Here is a 17,960-nt window from a genome sequence, read left to right on the forward strand (position 1 = left end):
AACTTGTTTGTAAAAGGTTTTGAAAAAAAACTGTTTAGTTAGCTGGTCAATAACTGAATTGGTTTACCGAGTGGCGCAGCGGTCTAAGGTACTGCATCTCCGCGTCACTATAGTACCTGGTTCGAATCTAGGCTGTATGACATCTGGCCGTGATTTAAAGTTCCATATAGCGGGGCCCGGGTTTGGCCGAACTAGGGCGTCATATAAATTGACTTTACCTAGTTAATTTTTTATGATCAACTGCTGTTGGCCTGTTTCGTTACCTCAAGAAAGGAAGACGGGAAAACCCCTCTATTTCCTCCTGTGGAGTTGAAGCGTGTGACGTCATAGGGGGAGTGGCGGACTGTCCGTACTGACACTGCTCACAGAGAGAGAGAGACATTTCACATGGATAGCAGCACGAACATTACATTCAATCGCGAAACTGTTGGGCTATGAAATACTGGTAAGTAACTACATTTGACGGGCTAACTTTGTTTCTTATTTGGTAACGTGTTGACTGATTACGGTGTCAAAAGTTCAGGAAGTTAGACTATATGTTAAGGTTTTCCGAAACGGACTAAATTGCGGAACAAATCAAAGAAGGATAACTCGGGTTGATACTCATAGGCTACATTTAACATCTCGCCGACTAAAATTTCTGGGAATGAACACCGGCAATTTAATTAATTTCCTTTAAAAACTCGAGTAGTCGACAATATACATTTAGGCTATTGATGCAGTAAACCAACGGGTCATTCCTAGGCCTACCGTACGTTGCCTTTTGGACCTCATAACTTTAGGTGGGGGAAAAATGACGTTTCACTTTCAGAAAAACATATTGGTCAAGCTCAGGCATTTAAATCTCCTGTTAGGAAAACACATGACTACTCAATAAATAATGTTATCCATTGAACAGGAGTGTAGCCTATTAGTCGCTATTAGGTAGCCTAGTGGTTAGAGCGGTGGCCCACTAACCGAAAGGTTGGTTGCTCAAGTCCCCGAGCTGACAAGCTGTCGTTCTGCCCCTGAACAAGGCAGTTAACCCACTGTTTCTAGACCGTCATTGACTTGCCTAGTTAAATAGCACAAGATGAACAACATATATCACTTTTATTTTCTGCACTGTAGGTCTGCTGTAAAGTCACAGTAAAGTAACTTGAGTAAAGGAATATAATAGATAATAGACAATATACACATTTTTGTCTCAGAGCTTTTCTTATTATTCTGTATGTAAATCCAAGACACCGCATATACGATAGGTTTCGTATGGTACTGTATGTATTAATTTTGTCGATGTCCATCACCCATTCTGTATGATATGCTACGAATTACAATTCGTATTATATGTTACGAATTTGAAAAACTTACAATATGTTACGAATTTTCTAAACGTTATAATTTTGAAAACGTATGACATGTTACGAATACTAGCTAACGTTAGGGTTACGTTTAGGAATTAGATGCTTTAAGGTCATGGGTAGGGTTAGCTAACAGGTAGTTAAAGAGTTGCAATTTAGCTACAATATCAAAGTTGTCCGTGATGAGATTCAAACGCGCAACCTTTGGGTTGCTAAATGTTTGCGTTATACGCCCGCTTATCCACCCCAACCCTTTTGTCTTAAGTAGCCATCTGTTTTACAGTATGTAACCATACCAAACATAAAATATCATAATATTTGAGTGTCCCTGATTTACATTTACTATGCTACATCTAGTCTATGAGACCATGCTGTTAGGTCGCATTCGATGATACCGACAGACAGGAGCACTTGTCATCAAGAGTTAAAAAAGGGTACAGATGTAGAATCTTAATTTGAGCCAGTATGCTACAGCAGGAAAATAATCCTGCAGCAACAGTAAATTTGAATTTTTATGTGGATTGTAATTAATGGGCATTTTTTGTTGGGGTTGATCCACTTTTCGTAAGGACAAATCAATTCGAAAATTTCAAAGTGGAAATTACAAACTTCAGAAACCTTTTTAAATCTCCAATACACTACAAGTGGTAAAATGTCCTACATTGCAGGAAAGTTCTCCTGCAACAGGGTGGTCAAATTAAGACTAACTAACTGCCGGGGCGGCAGGGTAGCCTAGTGGTTAGAGCGTTGGACTAGTAACTGAAAGGTTGCAAGTCCCCAAGCTGTCGTTCTGCCCCTGAACAGGCAGTTAACCCACTGTTCCTAGGCCATCATTGTAAATAAGAATTTGTTCTTAACTGACTTGCCTCGTTAAATAAAATAAAAATTATCCTGATCATTTTTTTATTTAACAGGGCAAGTCAGTTAAGAACAAATTGAAAAAACCTTTTGGTTACTAGTCCAACGCTCTAACCACTAGACAACCTGCTGGTTACTAGTCCAATGCTCTAACCACTAGTCTACCTGCTGGTTACTAGTCCAATGCTCTAACCACTAGACAACCTGCTGGTTACTAGTCCAATGCTCTAACCACTAGACAACCTGCTGGTTACTAGTCCAACGCTCTAACCACTAGACAACCTGCTGGTTACTAGTCCAACACTCTAACCACTAGGCTACCTGCTGGTTACTAGTCCAAGGGTTCCCCAATAGGTGGCGCATGGCTGATTTTATGTTTTGTTGTTGGACATAAACAACTGTAAAATCACTAGGATATTAGCTCAAAGGGATTTTAATTGAGGAAATCCCATATATATATATATATATATATATATATATATATATATATATATATAGAAAGGCATATGTGATCATAATCAAGTTTTAAATTGATTATGTTTTTGTCAAATACTGTATCTGTTTGGGATTCTTCAGTGTACAATATACTTGTATCTATGTCACAGCACCCGACCATCTGCTTAAGAAAGAATCGTCCCACGGCTGAATATATATGTTTGTTTTATTCCATGTGTAACTCTGTGTTGTTTGTGTCGCACTGCTTTGCTTTATCTTGGCCAGGTCGCAGTTGTAAATGAGAACTTGTTCTCAACTGGCCTACCTGGTTAAATAAAGGTGTTCTCAACTGGCCTACCTGGTTAAATAAAGTTGAATAAATAATAAATAAATAAATAATTAATGTAATTGGCGACCCCTGGCCTAAGGGCTGTTAAACTAGTGGTCCTCTTTGTTAGTGTTTTTACTGATTTACGTTCTGTTTATGAATAATTAAGTGTTTAAAATGCAATTCCGTGACTGTACTCAGCTGTACTCTACACTGTACTCTACACTGAACTCTACACTGTACTCTACTACACTCTACACTGTACTCTACACTGTACTCTACACTGTACTCTACACTGTACTCTACACTGTACTCGACTGTACTCTACACTGTACTCGACTGTACTCTACACTGAACTCTACACTGAACTCTACTGTACTCTACACTGAACTCTACTGTACTCTACACTGAACTCTACTGTACTCTACACTGTACTCGACTGTACTCTACACTGAACTCTACTGTACTCTACACTGTACTCGACTGTACTCTACACTGTACTCTACTGTACTCTACACTGTACTCTACTGTACTCTACACTGAACTCTACTGTACTCTACACTGTACTCGACTGTACTCTACACTGAACTCGACTGTACTCTACATGGAAATCTACTTTACTATACTGTTCTGTACTCTACAGTACTGTTCTGTTCTGTACTCTACTGTTCTGTTCTGTTCTGTACTACTGTACTGTTCTCTACTGTACTCTACTGTACTGTACTCTACTGTACTGTACTCTACCGTTCTGTACTCTACTCTACTGTTCTGTACTGTACTGTACTCTACTGTACTGTACTCTACTGTTCTGTACTGTACTGTTCTGTACTGTACTGTACTCTACTGTACTCTACTCTACTGTTCTGTACTGTACTGTACTCTACTGTACTGTACTCTACTGTTCTGTACTCTACTCTACTGTTCTGTACTGTACTGTACTCTACTGTACTGTACTCTACTGTTCTGTACTCTACTCTACTGTTCTGTACTGTACTGTACTCTACTGTTCTGTACTCTACTGTTCTGTACTCTACTGTACTGTACTGTTCTGTACTGTACTGTACTCTACTGTACTGTACTCTACTGTTCTGTACTCTACTCTACTGTTCTGTACTGTACTGTACTCTACTGTACTGTACTCTACTGTACTGTACTCTACTGTACTGTACTCTACTGTTCTGTACTCTACTGTTCTGTACTCTACTGTACTGTACTGTTCTGTACTGTACTGTACTCTACTGTACTGTACTCTACTGTTCTGTACTCTACTCTACTGTTCTGTACTGTACTGTACTCTACTGTACTGTACTCTACTGTTCTGTACTCTACTGTACTGTTCTGTACTGTACTGTACTCTACTGTTCTGTACTCTACTGTACTGTACTCTACTGTACTGTACTCTACTGTTCTGTACTCTACTGTACTGTTCTGTACTGTACTGTACTCTACTGTTCTGTACTCTACTGTACTGTACTGTTCTGTACTGTACTGTACTCTACTGTACTGTACTCTACTGTTCTGTACTCTACTCTACTGTTCTGTACTGTACTGTACTCTACTGTACTGTACTCTACTGTTCTGTACTCTACTGTACTGTTCTGTACTCTACAGAGCTTTACTGTGCTGTACTTTGATGTCTAAACTTGTGAAACATATAGATATATATGATTAGTACTGTCCGGACCAAGGAAATTTGGTCTTTTTGGGGGCAGAGCTCATTAAAATTAAAGCCAGTGTCTAGAATAATACCCAAATATGCAAAGGAGGATAATGCATGAAGAGAATTACATTAATATCCATAGTTATGTATTTCTGTGTAGTACAGATCAGGGACCAATGATGAAATTACGTTACTGCAATTCTGTTAGTGGGTGTAAATCCACCTCGCTCTAGTTGAATAAGCTAAATAGATTTTTTCAAAGTCTGTGTGTCATGTCATAGCTGATACCCCATGCTCTCTGCTGCCATTTTGGAATTGCCCTATTCTTACTCTCAATAGTAATTTGGGACCCCGACTGAGTTCCAAAAAATATATATATTTTACTTATTCACAGGTTTTTCTTTACTTTTACTATTTTCTACATCAAAACTATGAAATAACACATATGGAATCAAGTAGTAACCAAATAAGTGTTACACAAATCAAAATATAGTTTATATTTGAGATTCTTCAAAGAAGCCACCGTTTGCCTTGATGACAGCTTTGCACACTCAACGTCAGTACTAACATCCCATTTACATTTGAGGAATTTAGCAGACGCTCTCATCTAGAGCTACTTACAGTTGGGTGAGACGACCACATATCGCAGTCATAACAAATACATTTTCCCTCCAGTAAAGTAGTTATCAGAAAGTTCTGTTCTACTAAAGTAAGATGTGATCCATTGTCAGACGGCAAGACAATTATTGAAGTGTTGATAACTTAAATGACAAGCTGAATTGTAGTCTACTGGTGTATGTGCTGTAGAGCTGATGTGTGTTTATTTTCAACTCTTTTTTGTTAGTATTATGACCTCAAACTTTTAAATAGCCCCTTTTTCACACACCCACAATAATGATGACATCTTTTTTTTAAACAGGTGTCATATATGAGACCTGCCTGAAAGAAAGAGAGAGAGAGAGAAAGAGATGAAGATTGGTGCTATCTCAATGCTGAGCCCGGTCAAAGATGTCTTACCATGGAAAGAGTTCTCCCACATAGCCCGTCTGAGCCCCACAGAGCCCCACGACACAGTCGGATGGCTGTCCACTCTGCCTGCCCTTCACAGTCATCATCCACCCTGTCCCATCTGTGAGAGAATGCACCCTAGTGGTACCCACTGCTCTGCCCCGGAGGAGAGCGGCAAGACCTCCACAGAACCTGGAGAGGCTCAGCTGGACTTCTACCTTAAACTGGGCTACTCCCCAGCGCAGGTCTGGACCGTGTTGCAGAAGTTTGGCCTGAACACAGACACTAACAGGGTTCTGGGGGAGCTGGTGCGGACGGGAGCCAGTCTAGAAGGGATTGAGAAGGAGCAGGAGAAGGAGGGAGCCCCGTCTATCCTGGTGGGCCGAGGGGAGACCCTCAGTAACCTGCCCCTCACCCCTCCACCCAGCCGGGGCGATGTACCCAGTGAGGAGGGTGATGCCCTGAGACCCATAGTGATCGATGGGAGCAACGTGGCTATGAGGTGAGCACAGAGTTTCACTAGTTTTAAGTTTCCCCCTCCCCACTCACCACTCCCAGACATTGCTAGCAACATTGTTGGTTGAGAAATAGTTATCAATAAATATGTGTGTCCATTTTAATGGAAAACTATCACAGTAAGGTACTTAATTGTTACCCAGAAATAATTTAGTATTGATATAAAAGGCATACTGCCTTTAACGGGCTCTAGAGTGGCGCAGGGGTCTACGGTACTGAATCTCAGTGCTAGAGGTGTCACTACAGACCCTGGTTCGATTTCATGGCTGTATCGCAACCGCCCGTGATTGGGAGTCCCATGTGGCGGCGCACAATTGACCCAGCGTCGTTTGTGTTTGGCCGGGGTAGCCCGTCATTGTAAATAAGAATTAGTTCTTAACTGATTTGCCTAGTTAAATAAAAATGTAATAAAACAGATTATGTTCATGGGAAAAGGGTAGATACAGGTTAGACCAGCCTTCATCATATCTCTCTCCAGTAGTTGTAGTTAAGCGTTTCTAGGAGCTTGTGGTTTGGCAGAAAGCCTGTAAAGAAGGTGCTGTGCCAGAAGAATTCACGGTCTTCAAGAACAGATCATTTCCTTATTGCGCTAAACTCCTACCCATACTTCTCTAGATAAACCAGCCCTTACCCCTCATAATTACTTCTCTAGATAAACCAGCCCTTACCCCTCATAATTACTTCTCTAGATAAACCAGCCCTTACCCCTCATAATTACTTCTCTACATAAACCAGCCCTTGCCCCTCATAATTACGTCTCTAGATAGACCAGCCCTTACCCCTCATAATTACTTCTCTACATAAACCAGCCCTTACCCCTCATAATTACTTCTCTAGATAAACCAGCCATTACCCCTCATAATTACGTCTCTAGATAAACCAGCCCTTGCCCCTCATAATTACTTCTCTACATAAACCAGCCCTTGCCCCTCATAATTACTTCTCTACATAAACCAGCCCTTACCCCTCATAATTACTTCTCTACATAAACCAGCCCTTACCCCTCATAATTACTTCTCTACATAAACCAGCCCTTACCCCTCATAATTATGTCTCTAGATAAACCAGCCCTTGCCCCTCATAATTACTTCTCTAGATAAACCAGCCATTACCCCTCATAATTACATCTCTAGATAAACCAGCCCTTGCCCCTCAAAATTACGTCTCTAGATAGACCAGCCCTTACCCCTCATAATTACTTCTCTAGATAAACCAGCCATTACCCCTCATAATTACGTCTCTAGATAAACCAGCCCTTGCCCCTCATAATTACTTCTCTACATAAACCAGCCCTTGCCCCTCATAATTACTTCTCTACATAAACCAGCCCTTACCCCTCATAATTACTTCTCTACATAAACCAGCCCTTACCCCTCATAATTACTTCTCTACATAAACCAGCCCTTGCCCCTCATAATTACGTCTCTACATAAACCAGCCCTTACCCCTCATAATTACTTCTCTACATAAACCAGCCCTTACCCCTCATAATTACTTCTCTACATAAACCAGCCCTTACCCCTCATAATTACTTATCTAGATAAACCAGCCCTTACCCCTCATAATTACTTCTCTAAATAAACCAGCCCTAACCCCTCATAATTACGTCTCTAGATAAACCAGCCCTTACCCCTCATAATTACTTCTCTAGATAAACCAGCCCTTACCCCTCATAATTACTTCTCTACATAGACCAGCCCTTACCCCTCATAATTACTTCTCTACATAAACCAGCCCTTAGCCCTCATAATTACTTCTCTACATAGACCAGCCCTTACCCCTCATAATTACTTATCTACATAAACCAGCCCTTACCCCTCATAATTACTTCTCTACATAAACCAGCCCTTACCCCTCATAATTACGTCTCTAGATAAACCAGCCCTTACCCCTCATAATTACTTCTCTACATAAACCAGCCCTTACCCCTCATAATTACTTCTCTACATAAACCAGCCCTTACCCCTCATAATTACTTCTCTAGATTTACTCCTACCCTTACCCCTCATAATTACTTCTCTAGATTTACTCCTACCCTTACCCCTCATAATTACTTCTCTATATAAACTCCAGCCCTTACCCCTCATAATTAGGATCTAGCTAGAAGTCAGGAATGGTAACACTGTTTCAGCCCTGCTTTTATGTCTATTGTTTCAACACTCCACCAGCCACTCAGTCAGGTGTCACTGTTAGCCTGGGGGAGAGTTAACCTTTTCTCCCACACCCCCATCACTCCCCCTTCTGCTGCTCCTCTGTCTCCTTTGGCCTTCTGCCCACTTTGATACAACATTCGTACAGGCATGTCTCTCCCTCATTGCTCTGACATGCAAATTTGAGCATGCAAATCAGTGCACAGTGCAACAGGAACAGACCTGACTGCATTTTATGCCCTGCCTGCCCTACTGGACATACATCAGCTAATTAGCTCCAAGTGATTTTAATTTTGGAAATGTGTCCCGAAGTATTCCCACACATAATAGAGAGATATATGATCGTATTCAAATGTAAGCAAGGTTTGAATTTTTATGTTTTAGTCAAATATTATATCTGTTTGGGCTTCTTGCAGTCAATTCGCAGCCCACAAATGATTTGTAATTATGTTCCATCCCCCTGACCATCCACTCAGTTGAATCTAGTTGATTATCGCTGGTCTAGATTCTAGTAATAGTCCTACTGGAGCTAGTTGGTAGGTGGTCTACTGTGAGAACAGGGACCGTTTGATTTGTGTATACACAGCTAAAACATTTGCATTGCAAATGCCTGTGATATTGTGTGTACATGTAGCCAAGTGCTTTCAAATGAAAAATAACTGTTGTAGTAATCGCGGGCCCTCCCTCTCCAAATGTGTCTATTGATATAGCTCTTGAGGTACAGGCTGCGTTCCAAATGGCACCTTCTCCCTATAAAGTGCACTTCTTTTGACTAGGGCCCATAGGGTGCCAATTGGGACACAAGCCAATGAGTCAGCGTAGGAGGTTATTTTTCCTTACCCTTACCACACAGGTAAGTCATTATGAATGGGATTGGCTTGCTTGCTCAACAATATTTATTTCTATTGCCTTTCTGTTGTAGCATCGGAATCAAGGAAGTGTGTAAGGAATGGAGTGAGTGGCTTGCTTGTTAAACAATATTTATTTCTATTGCCGTTCTGTTGTAGCCACGGGAACAAGGAAATGTTTTCCTGCCTGGGAATCCAGCTGGCGGTAAACTTCTTCCTGGACAGAGGTCATACGGACATCACTGTGTTTGTTCCCTCATGGAGGAAGGAGCAGCCTAGACCAGATGTCCTCATCACAGGTAAGATGTCGGGAATACACTGCCAGGCACGGGGCCCGATGTCTACTTCCTCGTCTGTATCTCCGCCCTCATTGTATTGAATACAGTTTCCTCCTCAAGCCATCCCACTGGGCACAGACATCATTTCAACCTTTAGTTTTGATTTGGTTGAGTCGTCAACTAACGTGAATTTATCGTGAAATCAACTAAAAAAAATGTCACCATGTCATTGGATTTGGGTAAAATAAAAAAAAGATGACTTTTTTGCAAATTTGATCAGTTTTCCATGTCGATTCAACATCCTCACATAAATTATTTTGTTGAATTGACGTGGAAACAATGTTGATTCAACAAAGTTGGGCAGACATTTGTTTTTTAGACACAATGGAACATTAAAATGTTATTTTAATCAGAGATGTTTTTTTTTTTTTGTACCTTTATTTAACGAGGCAAGTCAGTTAAGAACAAATTCTTATTTTCAACGACTGCCTAGGAACAGTGGGTTAACTGCCTGTTCAGGGGCAGAACGACAGACCTTGTCAGCTCGGGGATTTGAACTTGCAACCTTCCGGTTACTAGTCCAACGCTCTAACCACTAGGCTACCCTGCTGCCCCATATATAGAGTATATTTAAGCAATAACACCTGAACGGGTGTGGTAAATGGCCAACATACCACACTTAGGGCTCTTCTTATGCACGACGCATCATGGAGTTCTATAGTGGCCACATACCACAATCCCCTATTATAAACTGGTTAATTGGTTAACGTAATTAGAAGAGTAAAAATACATGTTTTGTCATACCCGTGGTATATGGTCTGATATCCCATGGCTTTCAGCCAATCAGCATTCAGGGCTCGAATCACCTAGTTTCTAATATATAATACGCTATGTGATATGTTGACTTCAGGAAATATGCATACAAGCACAATGTTTGAGTAGAGAGCGTGTCTCTTTGAACATGTGTGAGCAGGAAACCGTTTGGCATATGGACTTGGTTTGGCTTTTTCCAGTTGCAGAACTTGAGATCAGATCAGTGATCAAAGTGATGCAACTCCACAACTCTGGGAAGTGACAGCAGTGGAGAGCAGGAGGGGAAAACCCAACACTGATATTTCTGTTTCACTACGTCTCTCTCTCTCATTCAGCTGATTAAACTAGGGACTTTTATCAGCGCATTTATCACTTCCTGCAGTAGCATGTAAAAACCGTCTTCTCATGGTGAGCATGGCTGACCTAGTTACTGTCAATTAGAGGCCTTCACTGGTCCAAAGAGTTGTACCCATTCCTAAATGGGCCTGGGGTTATCCCCATCTGGACCCGATATGCATATACATGTTTTTTTGTAAATATAGAGACCAATTCCAAACGGGCCCGATGATAACTACACCCGTTCTGTATAGACCTGATCGGATTCAGACCCGATTAGAGTGAGGGAAGCAGACAAGTCATTTTATAAGCTACTAAAAGCGCGAGGGAGAGGAGGTAGAGAGCCTCTGGCAGTGTGTATGGGCTACTGTGAGTGTAAGAGGAGGTAGAGAGCCTCTGGCAGTGCTGTGTGTATGGGCTACTGTGAGTATAAGAGGAGGTAGGGAGCCCCTGGCAGTGTGTATGGGCTACTGTGGGTATAAGAGGAGGTAGGGAGCCCCTGGCAGTGTGTATAGGCTACTGTGGGTATAAGAGGAGGTAGGGAGCCTCTGGCAGTGTGTATGGGCTACTGTGAGTGTAAGAGGAGGTAGAGAGCCTCTGGCAGTGCTGTGTGTATAGGCTACTGTGGGTATAAGAGGAGGTAGAGAGCCTCTGGCAGTGCTGTGTGTATAGGCTACTGTGGGTATAAGAGGAGGTAGGGAGCCCCTGGCAGTGTGTATAGGCTACTGTGGGTATAAGAGGAGGTAGAGAGCCTCTGGCAGTGCTGTGTGTATAGGCTACTGTGGGTATAAGAGGAGGTAGAGAGCCTCTGGCAGTGTGTATAGGCTACTGTGGGTATAAGAGGAGGTAGAGAGCCTCTGGCAGTGCTGTGTGTATGGGCTACTGTGGGTATAAGAGGAGGTAGGGAGCCCCTGGCAGTGTGTATAGGCTACTGTGGGTATAAGAGGAGGTAGAGAGCTTCTGGCAGTGCTGTGTGTATGGGCTACTGTGGGTATAAGAGGAGGTAGAGAGCCCCTGGCAGTGTGTATAGGACTGTGGGTATAAGAGGAGGTAGAGAGCCTCTGGCAGTGCTGTGTGTATGGGCTACTGTGGGTATAAGAGGAGGTAGGGAGCCCCTGGCAGTGTGTATGGGCTACTGTGGGTATAAGAGGAGGTAGGGAGCCCCTGGCAGTGTGTATGGGCTACTGTGGGTATAAGAGGAGGTAGGGAGCCCCTGGCAGTGTGTATGGGCTACTGTGAGTGTAAGAGGAGGTAGAGAGCCCCTGGCAGTGCTGTGTGTATGGGCTACTGTGAGAATAAGAGGAGGTAGAGAGCCCCTGGCAGTGCTGTGTGTATGGGCTACTGTGAGTGTAAGAGGAGGTAGAGCCTCTGGCAGTGCTGTGTGTATGGGCTACTGTGAGTGTAAGAGGAGGTAGAGAGCCTCTGGCAGTGCTGTGTGTATGGGCTACTGTGAGTGTAAGAGGAGGTAGAGAGCCTCTGGCAGTGCTGTGTGTATGGGCTACTGTGAGTGTCAGCAAGTGAAATGGGAACAGGGAGGAGGGAGGGAGAGACGAGAAGCAGCAACCAACCAAGTCGACTCGCATTATAGTAGGCTAATATCTACCATAGCTAGGTTCTGTATCATCCGATATGATTACGTAGTACCGGTCTTGACTGCATCAAACTGGGAGAAGCTAGTTGAGCTAGCTAGCAAGGCTAATTGAGGAAGCATTCGCTTTCTCATCCTACACAGTTGCAACTCCATTCTATTCCATTCCATTCAATATGAAGTAACAGCCTACCTGTTGGCTCTTGGTCGTTGTAGCCTGTTCCTCCTTTAACTTTTAATTCCGGAATTTTAATTCCGTCTTCCATTGATTAGATATCTTCTAACTTTTGCCCCACATGGAGGCTCTATGACTGTAGCTTATTGCCGCTTTGATGACTTATGATTGGCCAACAACAAGCCACTCCTGTGAAAAGCAAAGAGCAGCAGCATGATTTATACCATTTCTCTCTCTATTGCTTTCGGATCTGTATGGGCCCTTCCGGATAAGTCAGTTAAAATTACACATACCAGAGACCCATGAAAATCATATCAGATACGACCCGTGACATTATTTAGAATCATCGATCCGGACTCACTCGCTTCCCGGGTCGGGTCTTGCGTATTTGGGTACAGGTGGATCCGTGAAGACCTTGAAGTACATGTGGCTCATGCCTTATCCATTGCCAAGAGCTGGTTAGAGCCTGTAGGCTCAACGTTAATATGATGGATAGAGTTTTTAATTTAGTTAACCTCATATTTAACACATTCTTCTTTATCTGAAGCTCCTTAATTAAACTTTATCCAACTTTATTCATGTGTGCCAAATATCATATCAACTTTATTCATGTGTGCCAAATATCATATCAACTTTATTCATGTGTGCCAAATATCATATCAACTTTGAGCCTACACGCTATACCCTGCTCGCTATCAGAGTATCTTAAAAAGTTTGGCAACAAAATATGACAATGTGAGAGGTAGAATGTGAGAGGTAGAATGTGAGAGGTAGAATGTGAGAGGTAGAATGTGAGAGGTAGAATGTGAGAGGTAGAATGTGAGAGGTAGAATGTGAGAGGTAGAATGTGAGAGGTAGAATGTGAGAGGTAGAATGTGAGAGGTAGAATGTGAGAGGTAGAATGTGAGAGGTAGAATGTGAGAGGTAGAATGTGAGAGGTAGAATGTGAGAGGTAGAATGTGAGAGGTAGAATGTGAGAGGTAGAATGTGAGAGGTAGAATGTGAGAGGTAGAATGTGAGAGGTAGAATGTGAGAGGTAGAATGTGAGCGGTAGAATGTGAGCGGTAGAATGTGAGCGGTAGAATGTGAGCGGTAGAATGTGAGCGGTAGAATGTGAGCGGTAGAATGTGAGCGGTAGAATGTGAGCGGTAGAATGTGAGCGGTAGAATGTGAGAGGTAGAATGTGAGAGGTAGAATGTGAGAGGTAGAATGTGAGAGGTAGAATGTGAGAGGTAGAATGTGAGAGGTAGAATGTGAGAGGTAGAATGTGAGAGGTAGAATGTGAGAGGTAGAATGTGAGAGGTAGAATGTGAGAGGTAGAATGTGAGAGGTAGAATGTGAGAGGTAGAATGTGAGAGGTAGAATGTGAGAGGTAGAATGTGAGAGGTAGAATGTGAGCGGTAGAATGTGAGCGGTAGAATGTGAGCGGTAGAATGTGAGCGGTAGAATGTGAGCGGTAGAATGTGAGCGGTAGAATGTGAGAGGTAGAATGTGAGAGGTAGAATGTGAGCGATAAAGTAAAGTGTGCTAAACAAGTTGTGAAATCTGTTTCCTGGAAACAATCTGTTTACATACAGACCAGGATTAGGGGTGGTTAATGCATGATTCATCTCTTAAATAATACTTAACCATTCAATGAGTTAATCATCAATGATCTAATTTAAGTATTTTTCTCTGTTTCTAAAGATCAACACATTTTGCGTGAGCTGGAGAGGAAGAAGATCGTGGTCTTCACCCCTTCGCGGCGTGTAGCGGGCAAACGTGTGGTCTGCTATGATGATCGCTTCATCGTCAAGCTGGCGCATGAGACCGCCGGCATCATCGTGTCCAACGACACCTACCGTGACCTTCAGGGCGAGAGACAGGACTGGAAGCGCTTCATTGAGGAGAGGCTACTCATGTACTCCTTCGTCAATGACAAGTAAGTCTTGTGGTAGCTTACTATTAACCTTGAAATACACACAGTGGACAAATAAATTAATGTTTTACCTAATAGGTGGTTGCAGTAGACAAATAACATGTTTTAACTAATAGTTGGTTACAGTAGACAAATAACTCATGTTTTAAATAATAGCTAATATACAGGTATATGGTTACAGTTCTACAAATCTCATGAATAAGCCATTTTTTTTTATTTTACCTTTATTTAACGAGGCAAGTCAGTTAAGAATAAATTCTTATTTACAATGACAGCCTATGACAGTGGGTTAACTGTCTGTTCAGGGACAGAACGACAGATTTGTACCTTGTCAGCTCGGGGGTTTGAACTTGCAACCTTCCAGTTACTAGTCCAATGCTCTAACCACTAGGCTACCCTGCCGCCCATTGCTTGGTTGTATAATTTGTAAATATTTTATACTTATAAATCTGTATAACTGCACAATTGAGGTATGCAAATGATGCATTGTTGTTCAGTGTACATTAGCCACAGTGTAGTGGGAATCTAAACTCTACTCCCCCCATTATCTCAGGTTCATGCCCCCTGATGACCCTCTGGGTCGTCATGGTCCCACCCTGGAGAACTTTCTACGGAAGGTTCCTCATTTGCCACGGAAACAGCCGTGCCCTTATGGTGAGATCATATCTCTACTAGGGTCATCCTGTGGTTGACCTTACATATGGGGGGGGGGGGGAGGTTTGTCAAATAATTATTGACAAACTGACACCAATACTGTAATGGATGTAATAAATGTACTGTACTGTATGTGCTGAAACTCAATGGTACTAATGAACTATTGTTTACATTTCATGAATCTAGGCAGGAAATGCACTTATGGGATGAAGTGTAAATTCTACCACCCGGAACGAGCCAACCAATCCCGTTGCTCTCTGGCTGACGAGCTGCGGAAGAAGGCCAAGCTATCTTTATCAGAACAAAAACACCCCACTGCAGGTGCTGGACCTGCCTATGGCCTTTCTCTGGAGGAGGGGACGGCTCAGAAACTGCCTCTAGAACATAGGAATGGCTCCCTGAAGAAAGGCCACATCAGTGAGAATGTGCTTCTGATCAAGGGAAGCCATCTGTCCAGCCAGAGGTCCCCAACTAAGAAGGACAAGACCAACCGACACTTGACCAATCTGGACTTGGCCATGCCCAGTGGCTCTCAATCCCCGACAGACCTGGACTCGGCCCTGCCCAGTGGCTCTCAGGAGCGACTAGATTCTGGTCTTGGCTCCTTCGAGAGCCAGGTGTCTGACCCCTCCAGGGACCACTGTGACCGTTATGGGAATGCTGGGTTTAGGAACTGCCTGTCCCCCCCTAGTATGAGACAACAAATCTATTCCCTGCCTAGCAACCTGCCTTCTAGCTGCAGCTCTCATCCTCCTCAGCCTTTACTGGGCCCCAGCACAGGATACCAACAACATCGCAGCAGGGGCCCAGCCAGCACCCACAACAACACCCACAGCCCACATCACAGCATGGGCCCAGCCAGCACCTACCACCCAGGCAAGATAACCTACAGCCCCACCTATTACCTCAGCTATGGGGCACCGATATATCCAGTTGGGGAGCATCAGTACAGGTATCCCAATGACTTCCAACAGGAGAACAGGGCCCAACCTCCACAGCAGACCTACTGGTCCGATCCGTTCGGGACTTATCCTCAGACTCTCCATAGCACTGCTCAAATGGAGAAGCAGAGACACTGGCTCCTCCCTCAGACACAGCCCCACCCCCACGGGGAGAGCAGGGAGAGAGAGGAGGTCAGGAAGAAGCTGCTGGCTATCTTTAACGGCCGTCTGGTGGACAAGGTCATGGACATGTTTCCCCAGCTCATGGACCCACAGAGATTGGCTGCTGAGATCCTCATCCTGCAGTCTCCGGGCCTGTGATTGGCTCGTTGCTCTGGTATGGTGGGGACTGGAATTTTAGTTTCTTTCAATTGAAAGTATCTCTTGTAAAAAAAAAAAACTGCAAGCTATTGTAAAGATCTTCCTACTGTATGTGCATTGATCTTCCTACTGTATGTGCTCTGCTCAATGTGTTCTTGCCACGTGTTTCAGGAACTATGTTGCTTATAGCGCTTCTGATAGCGTGGAACCTGAGGCAATGGATTGTTGATGCAAATTGCATCTTTTGGGGAGAAAAAAATATTATTTCTAGACTCTTGAATGTATTTGATGGGAAAATGTCATGTATTTGAGAAACAATATTCTTACAGTGTTTTAATTTTTTTATTTCACCTTTATTTAACCAGGTAGGCCAGTTGAGAAACACCTTTATTTAACCAGGTAGGCCAGTTGAGAATACCTTTATTTAACCAGGTAGGCCAATTGAGATCAAGTTCTCATTTACAACTGCAACCTGGCCAAGATAAAGCAAAGCAGTTCGACAAAAACAACAACACAGAGTTACACATAAACAAACGAACAGTCAAATAACACCATAGGAAGAAAAAAAATCGATGTATGCATTTACATATGTATTGATGTGTTCTGAGGTCTATGTATCAAGATGAGTTATGGCATAAAGAGTTTTATTGGCACTGTGTGCCATTATGGTAGGTCACAGCTAACTATCTAGCTAGTACGCTAGTGAAGTAGATGCCCTATGGGTCTTGTTTTTTTGAATAACATTAAAGCTGGAATTCATACTTGGCTACACAGCCACGTCCCTTTGAGACCTTACAACAACAAAGATTTTACTTCAAACAACCAACACAGTCCCCCCCCCCCCCCAGACATAGAATCGGCAGAATATGAGTTGTGTTTTCCAGACGTTCCTCTCCTCCTTTCTTCAACAAAACAACAACAATAACAGTGGTGCTGTTTCACCTTATGCAGATTCCAGTTGTAATGTTCTGAGCAGAACAACCTATGCATTTCTTTTTAATGATAAAAAATGCATTTTAAGTAGTACAAAAAACATACACGACTATATCTAAAGTCTAAAAATAAAATGCTAATATTTACTGTCAGAAGTAGAAGAGTAGAAAGACGTTGTGATTTGCCACTGTCTAATAAATAAAATTTTTAAAAAAAATCGACTTGTGTGCAGCAATGAGAGAACAGTGTATAATTCCAGATCGTTGATTTGTGACAGGTTTTAGTTCCCTGCTGTGAGCTTTTGTTTCTTCGTTTCTTCAGTGTACATGGAATTGTGCTATGGGATACAGTCAATTAATAATTTCAGTGTTTTATGCAAACATTTTAAATAAAAACCTAAATATATTTAAAGGTTTGTGAATCGATGCTGTTTTTGACATATGGATTCTCACAATATACAGAATATAGGAAATCGCCTTGTTTTTATAACTATAGTAATGCCGGGATTCAACCCGAGGTGCGTTCTAGAGCGATTGACATTTGAAGGTATTTTGCAGCGCTTACTCTGATTGCGATCTTAACAAACACTACGATGCTTCGTGGGTGACTGTTGTTGATGTGTGCAGAGGGTCCCTGGTTCGCGCCCAGGTATGGGCGAGGGGACGGTATAAAGTTATACTGTTACATTGACAACGCTCTACAACACCACTTGGATGGAATCCTGCCTAATTATTTTTTGATAGGACCACAACATGTTGTGATTTTTATAGCTTAAAGGCTTCTACGCACCTATCCAACCACAGACAACCCAACTTAGAAAGGTATGAACAAAACCTTAAAAGGGGCAATCTGCAATTTCT

The 17,960-nt window shown here is 42.6% G+C and overlaps 1 protein-coding gene across 1 annotated transcript; it reads left to right on the forward strand.

Moving 5' to 3' along the window:
* The first annotated feature begins 325 nt into the window (after positions 1–325).
* On the forward strand, positions 326–17,512 carry LOC110496696 (endoribonuclease ZC3H12A). Its single transcript, XM_021572729.3, has 6 exons — positions 326–445; positions 5,541–6,131; positions 9,303–9,442; positions 14,020–14,254; positions 14,805–14,905; positions 15,092–17,512. Exons 2-6 carry the CDS (start codon positions 5,590–5,592, stop codon positions 16,165–16,167), a joined length of 2,094 nt encoding a protein of 697 aa, XP_021428404.3. The 5' UTR covers positions 326–445; positions 5,541–5,589; the 3' UTR covers positions 16,168–17,512.
* The last annotated feature ends 448 nt before the right edge of the window (positions 17,513–17,960 follow it).

This window comes from Oncorhynchus mykiss, chromosome 18 (genome assembly GCF_057628025.1).
Source record: "Oncorhynchus mykiss isolate SJ-2025 chromosome 18, ASM5762802v1, whole genome shotgun sequence".
Lineage (NCBI taxonomy): Eukaryota > Metazoa > Chordata > Actinopteri > Salmoniformes > Salmonidae > Oncorhynchus > Oncorhynchus mykiss.

Bases quoted from the DNA above. Each gene is read 5' to 3' on its own strand.
- LOC110496696 (XM_021572729.3), top strand. From the start codon at position 5,590: ATGAAGATTGGTGCTATCTCAATGCTGAGCCCGGTCAAAGATGTCTTA. The intron at 9,443-14,019 runs GTAAGATGTCGG...CTGTTTCTAAAG, and splicing joins ACCAGATGTCCTCATCACAG to ATCAACACATTTTGCGTGAG. The intron at 14,255-14,804 runs GTAAGTCTTGTG...CCATTATCTCAG, and splicing joins TACTCCTTCGTCAATGACAA to GTTCATGCCCCCTGATGACC.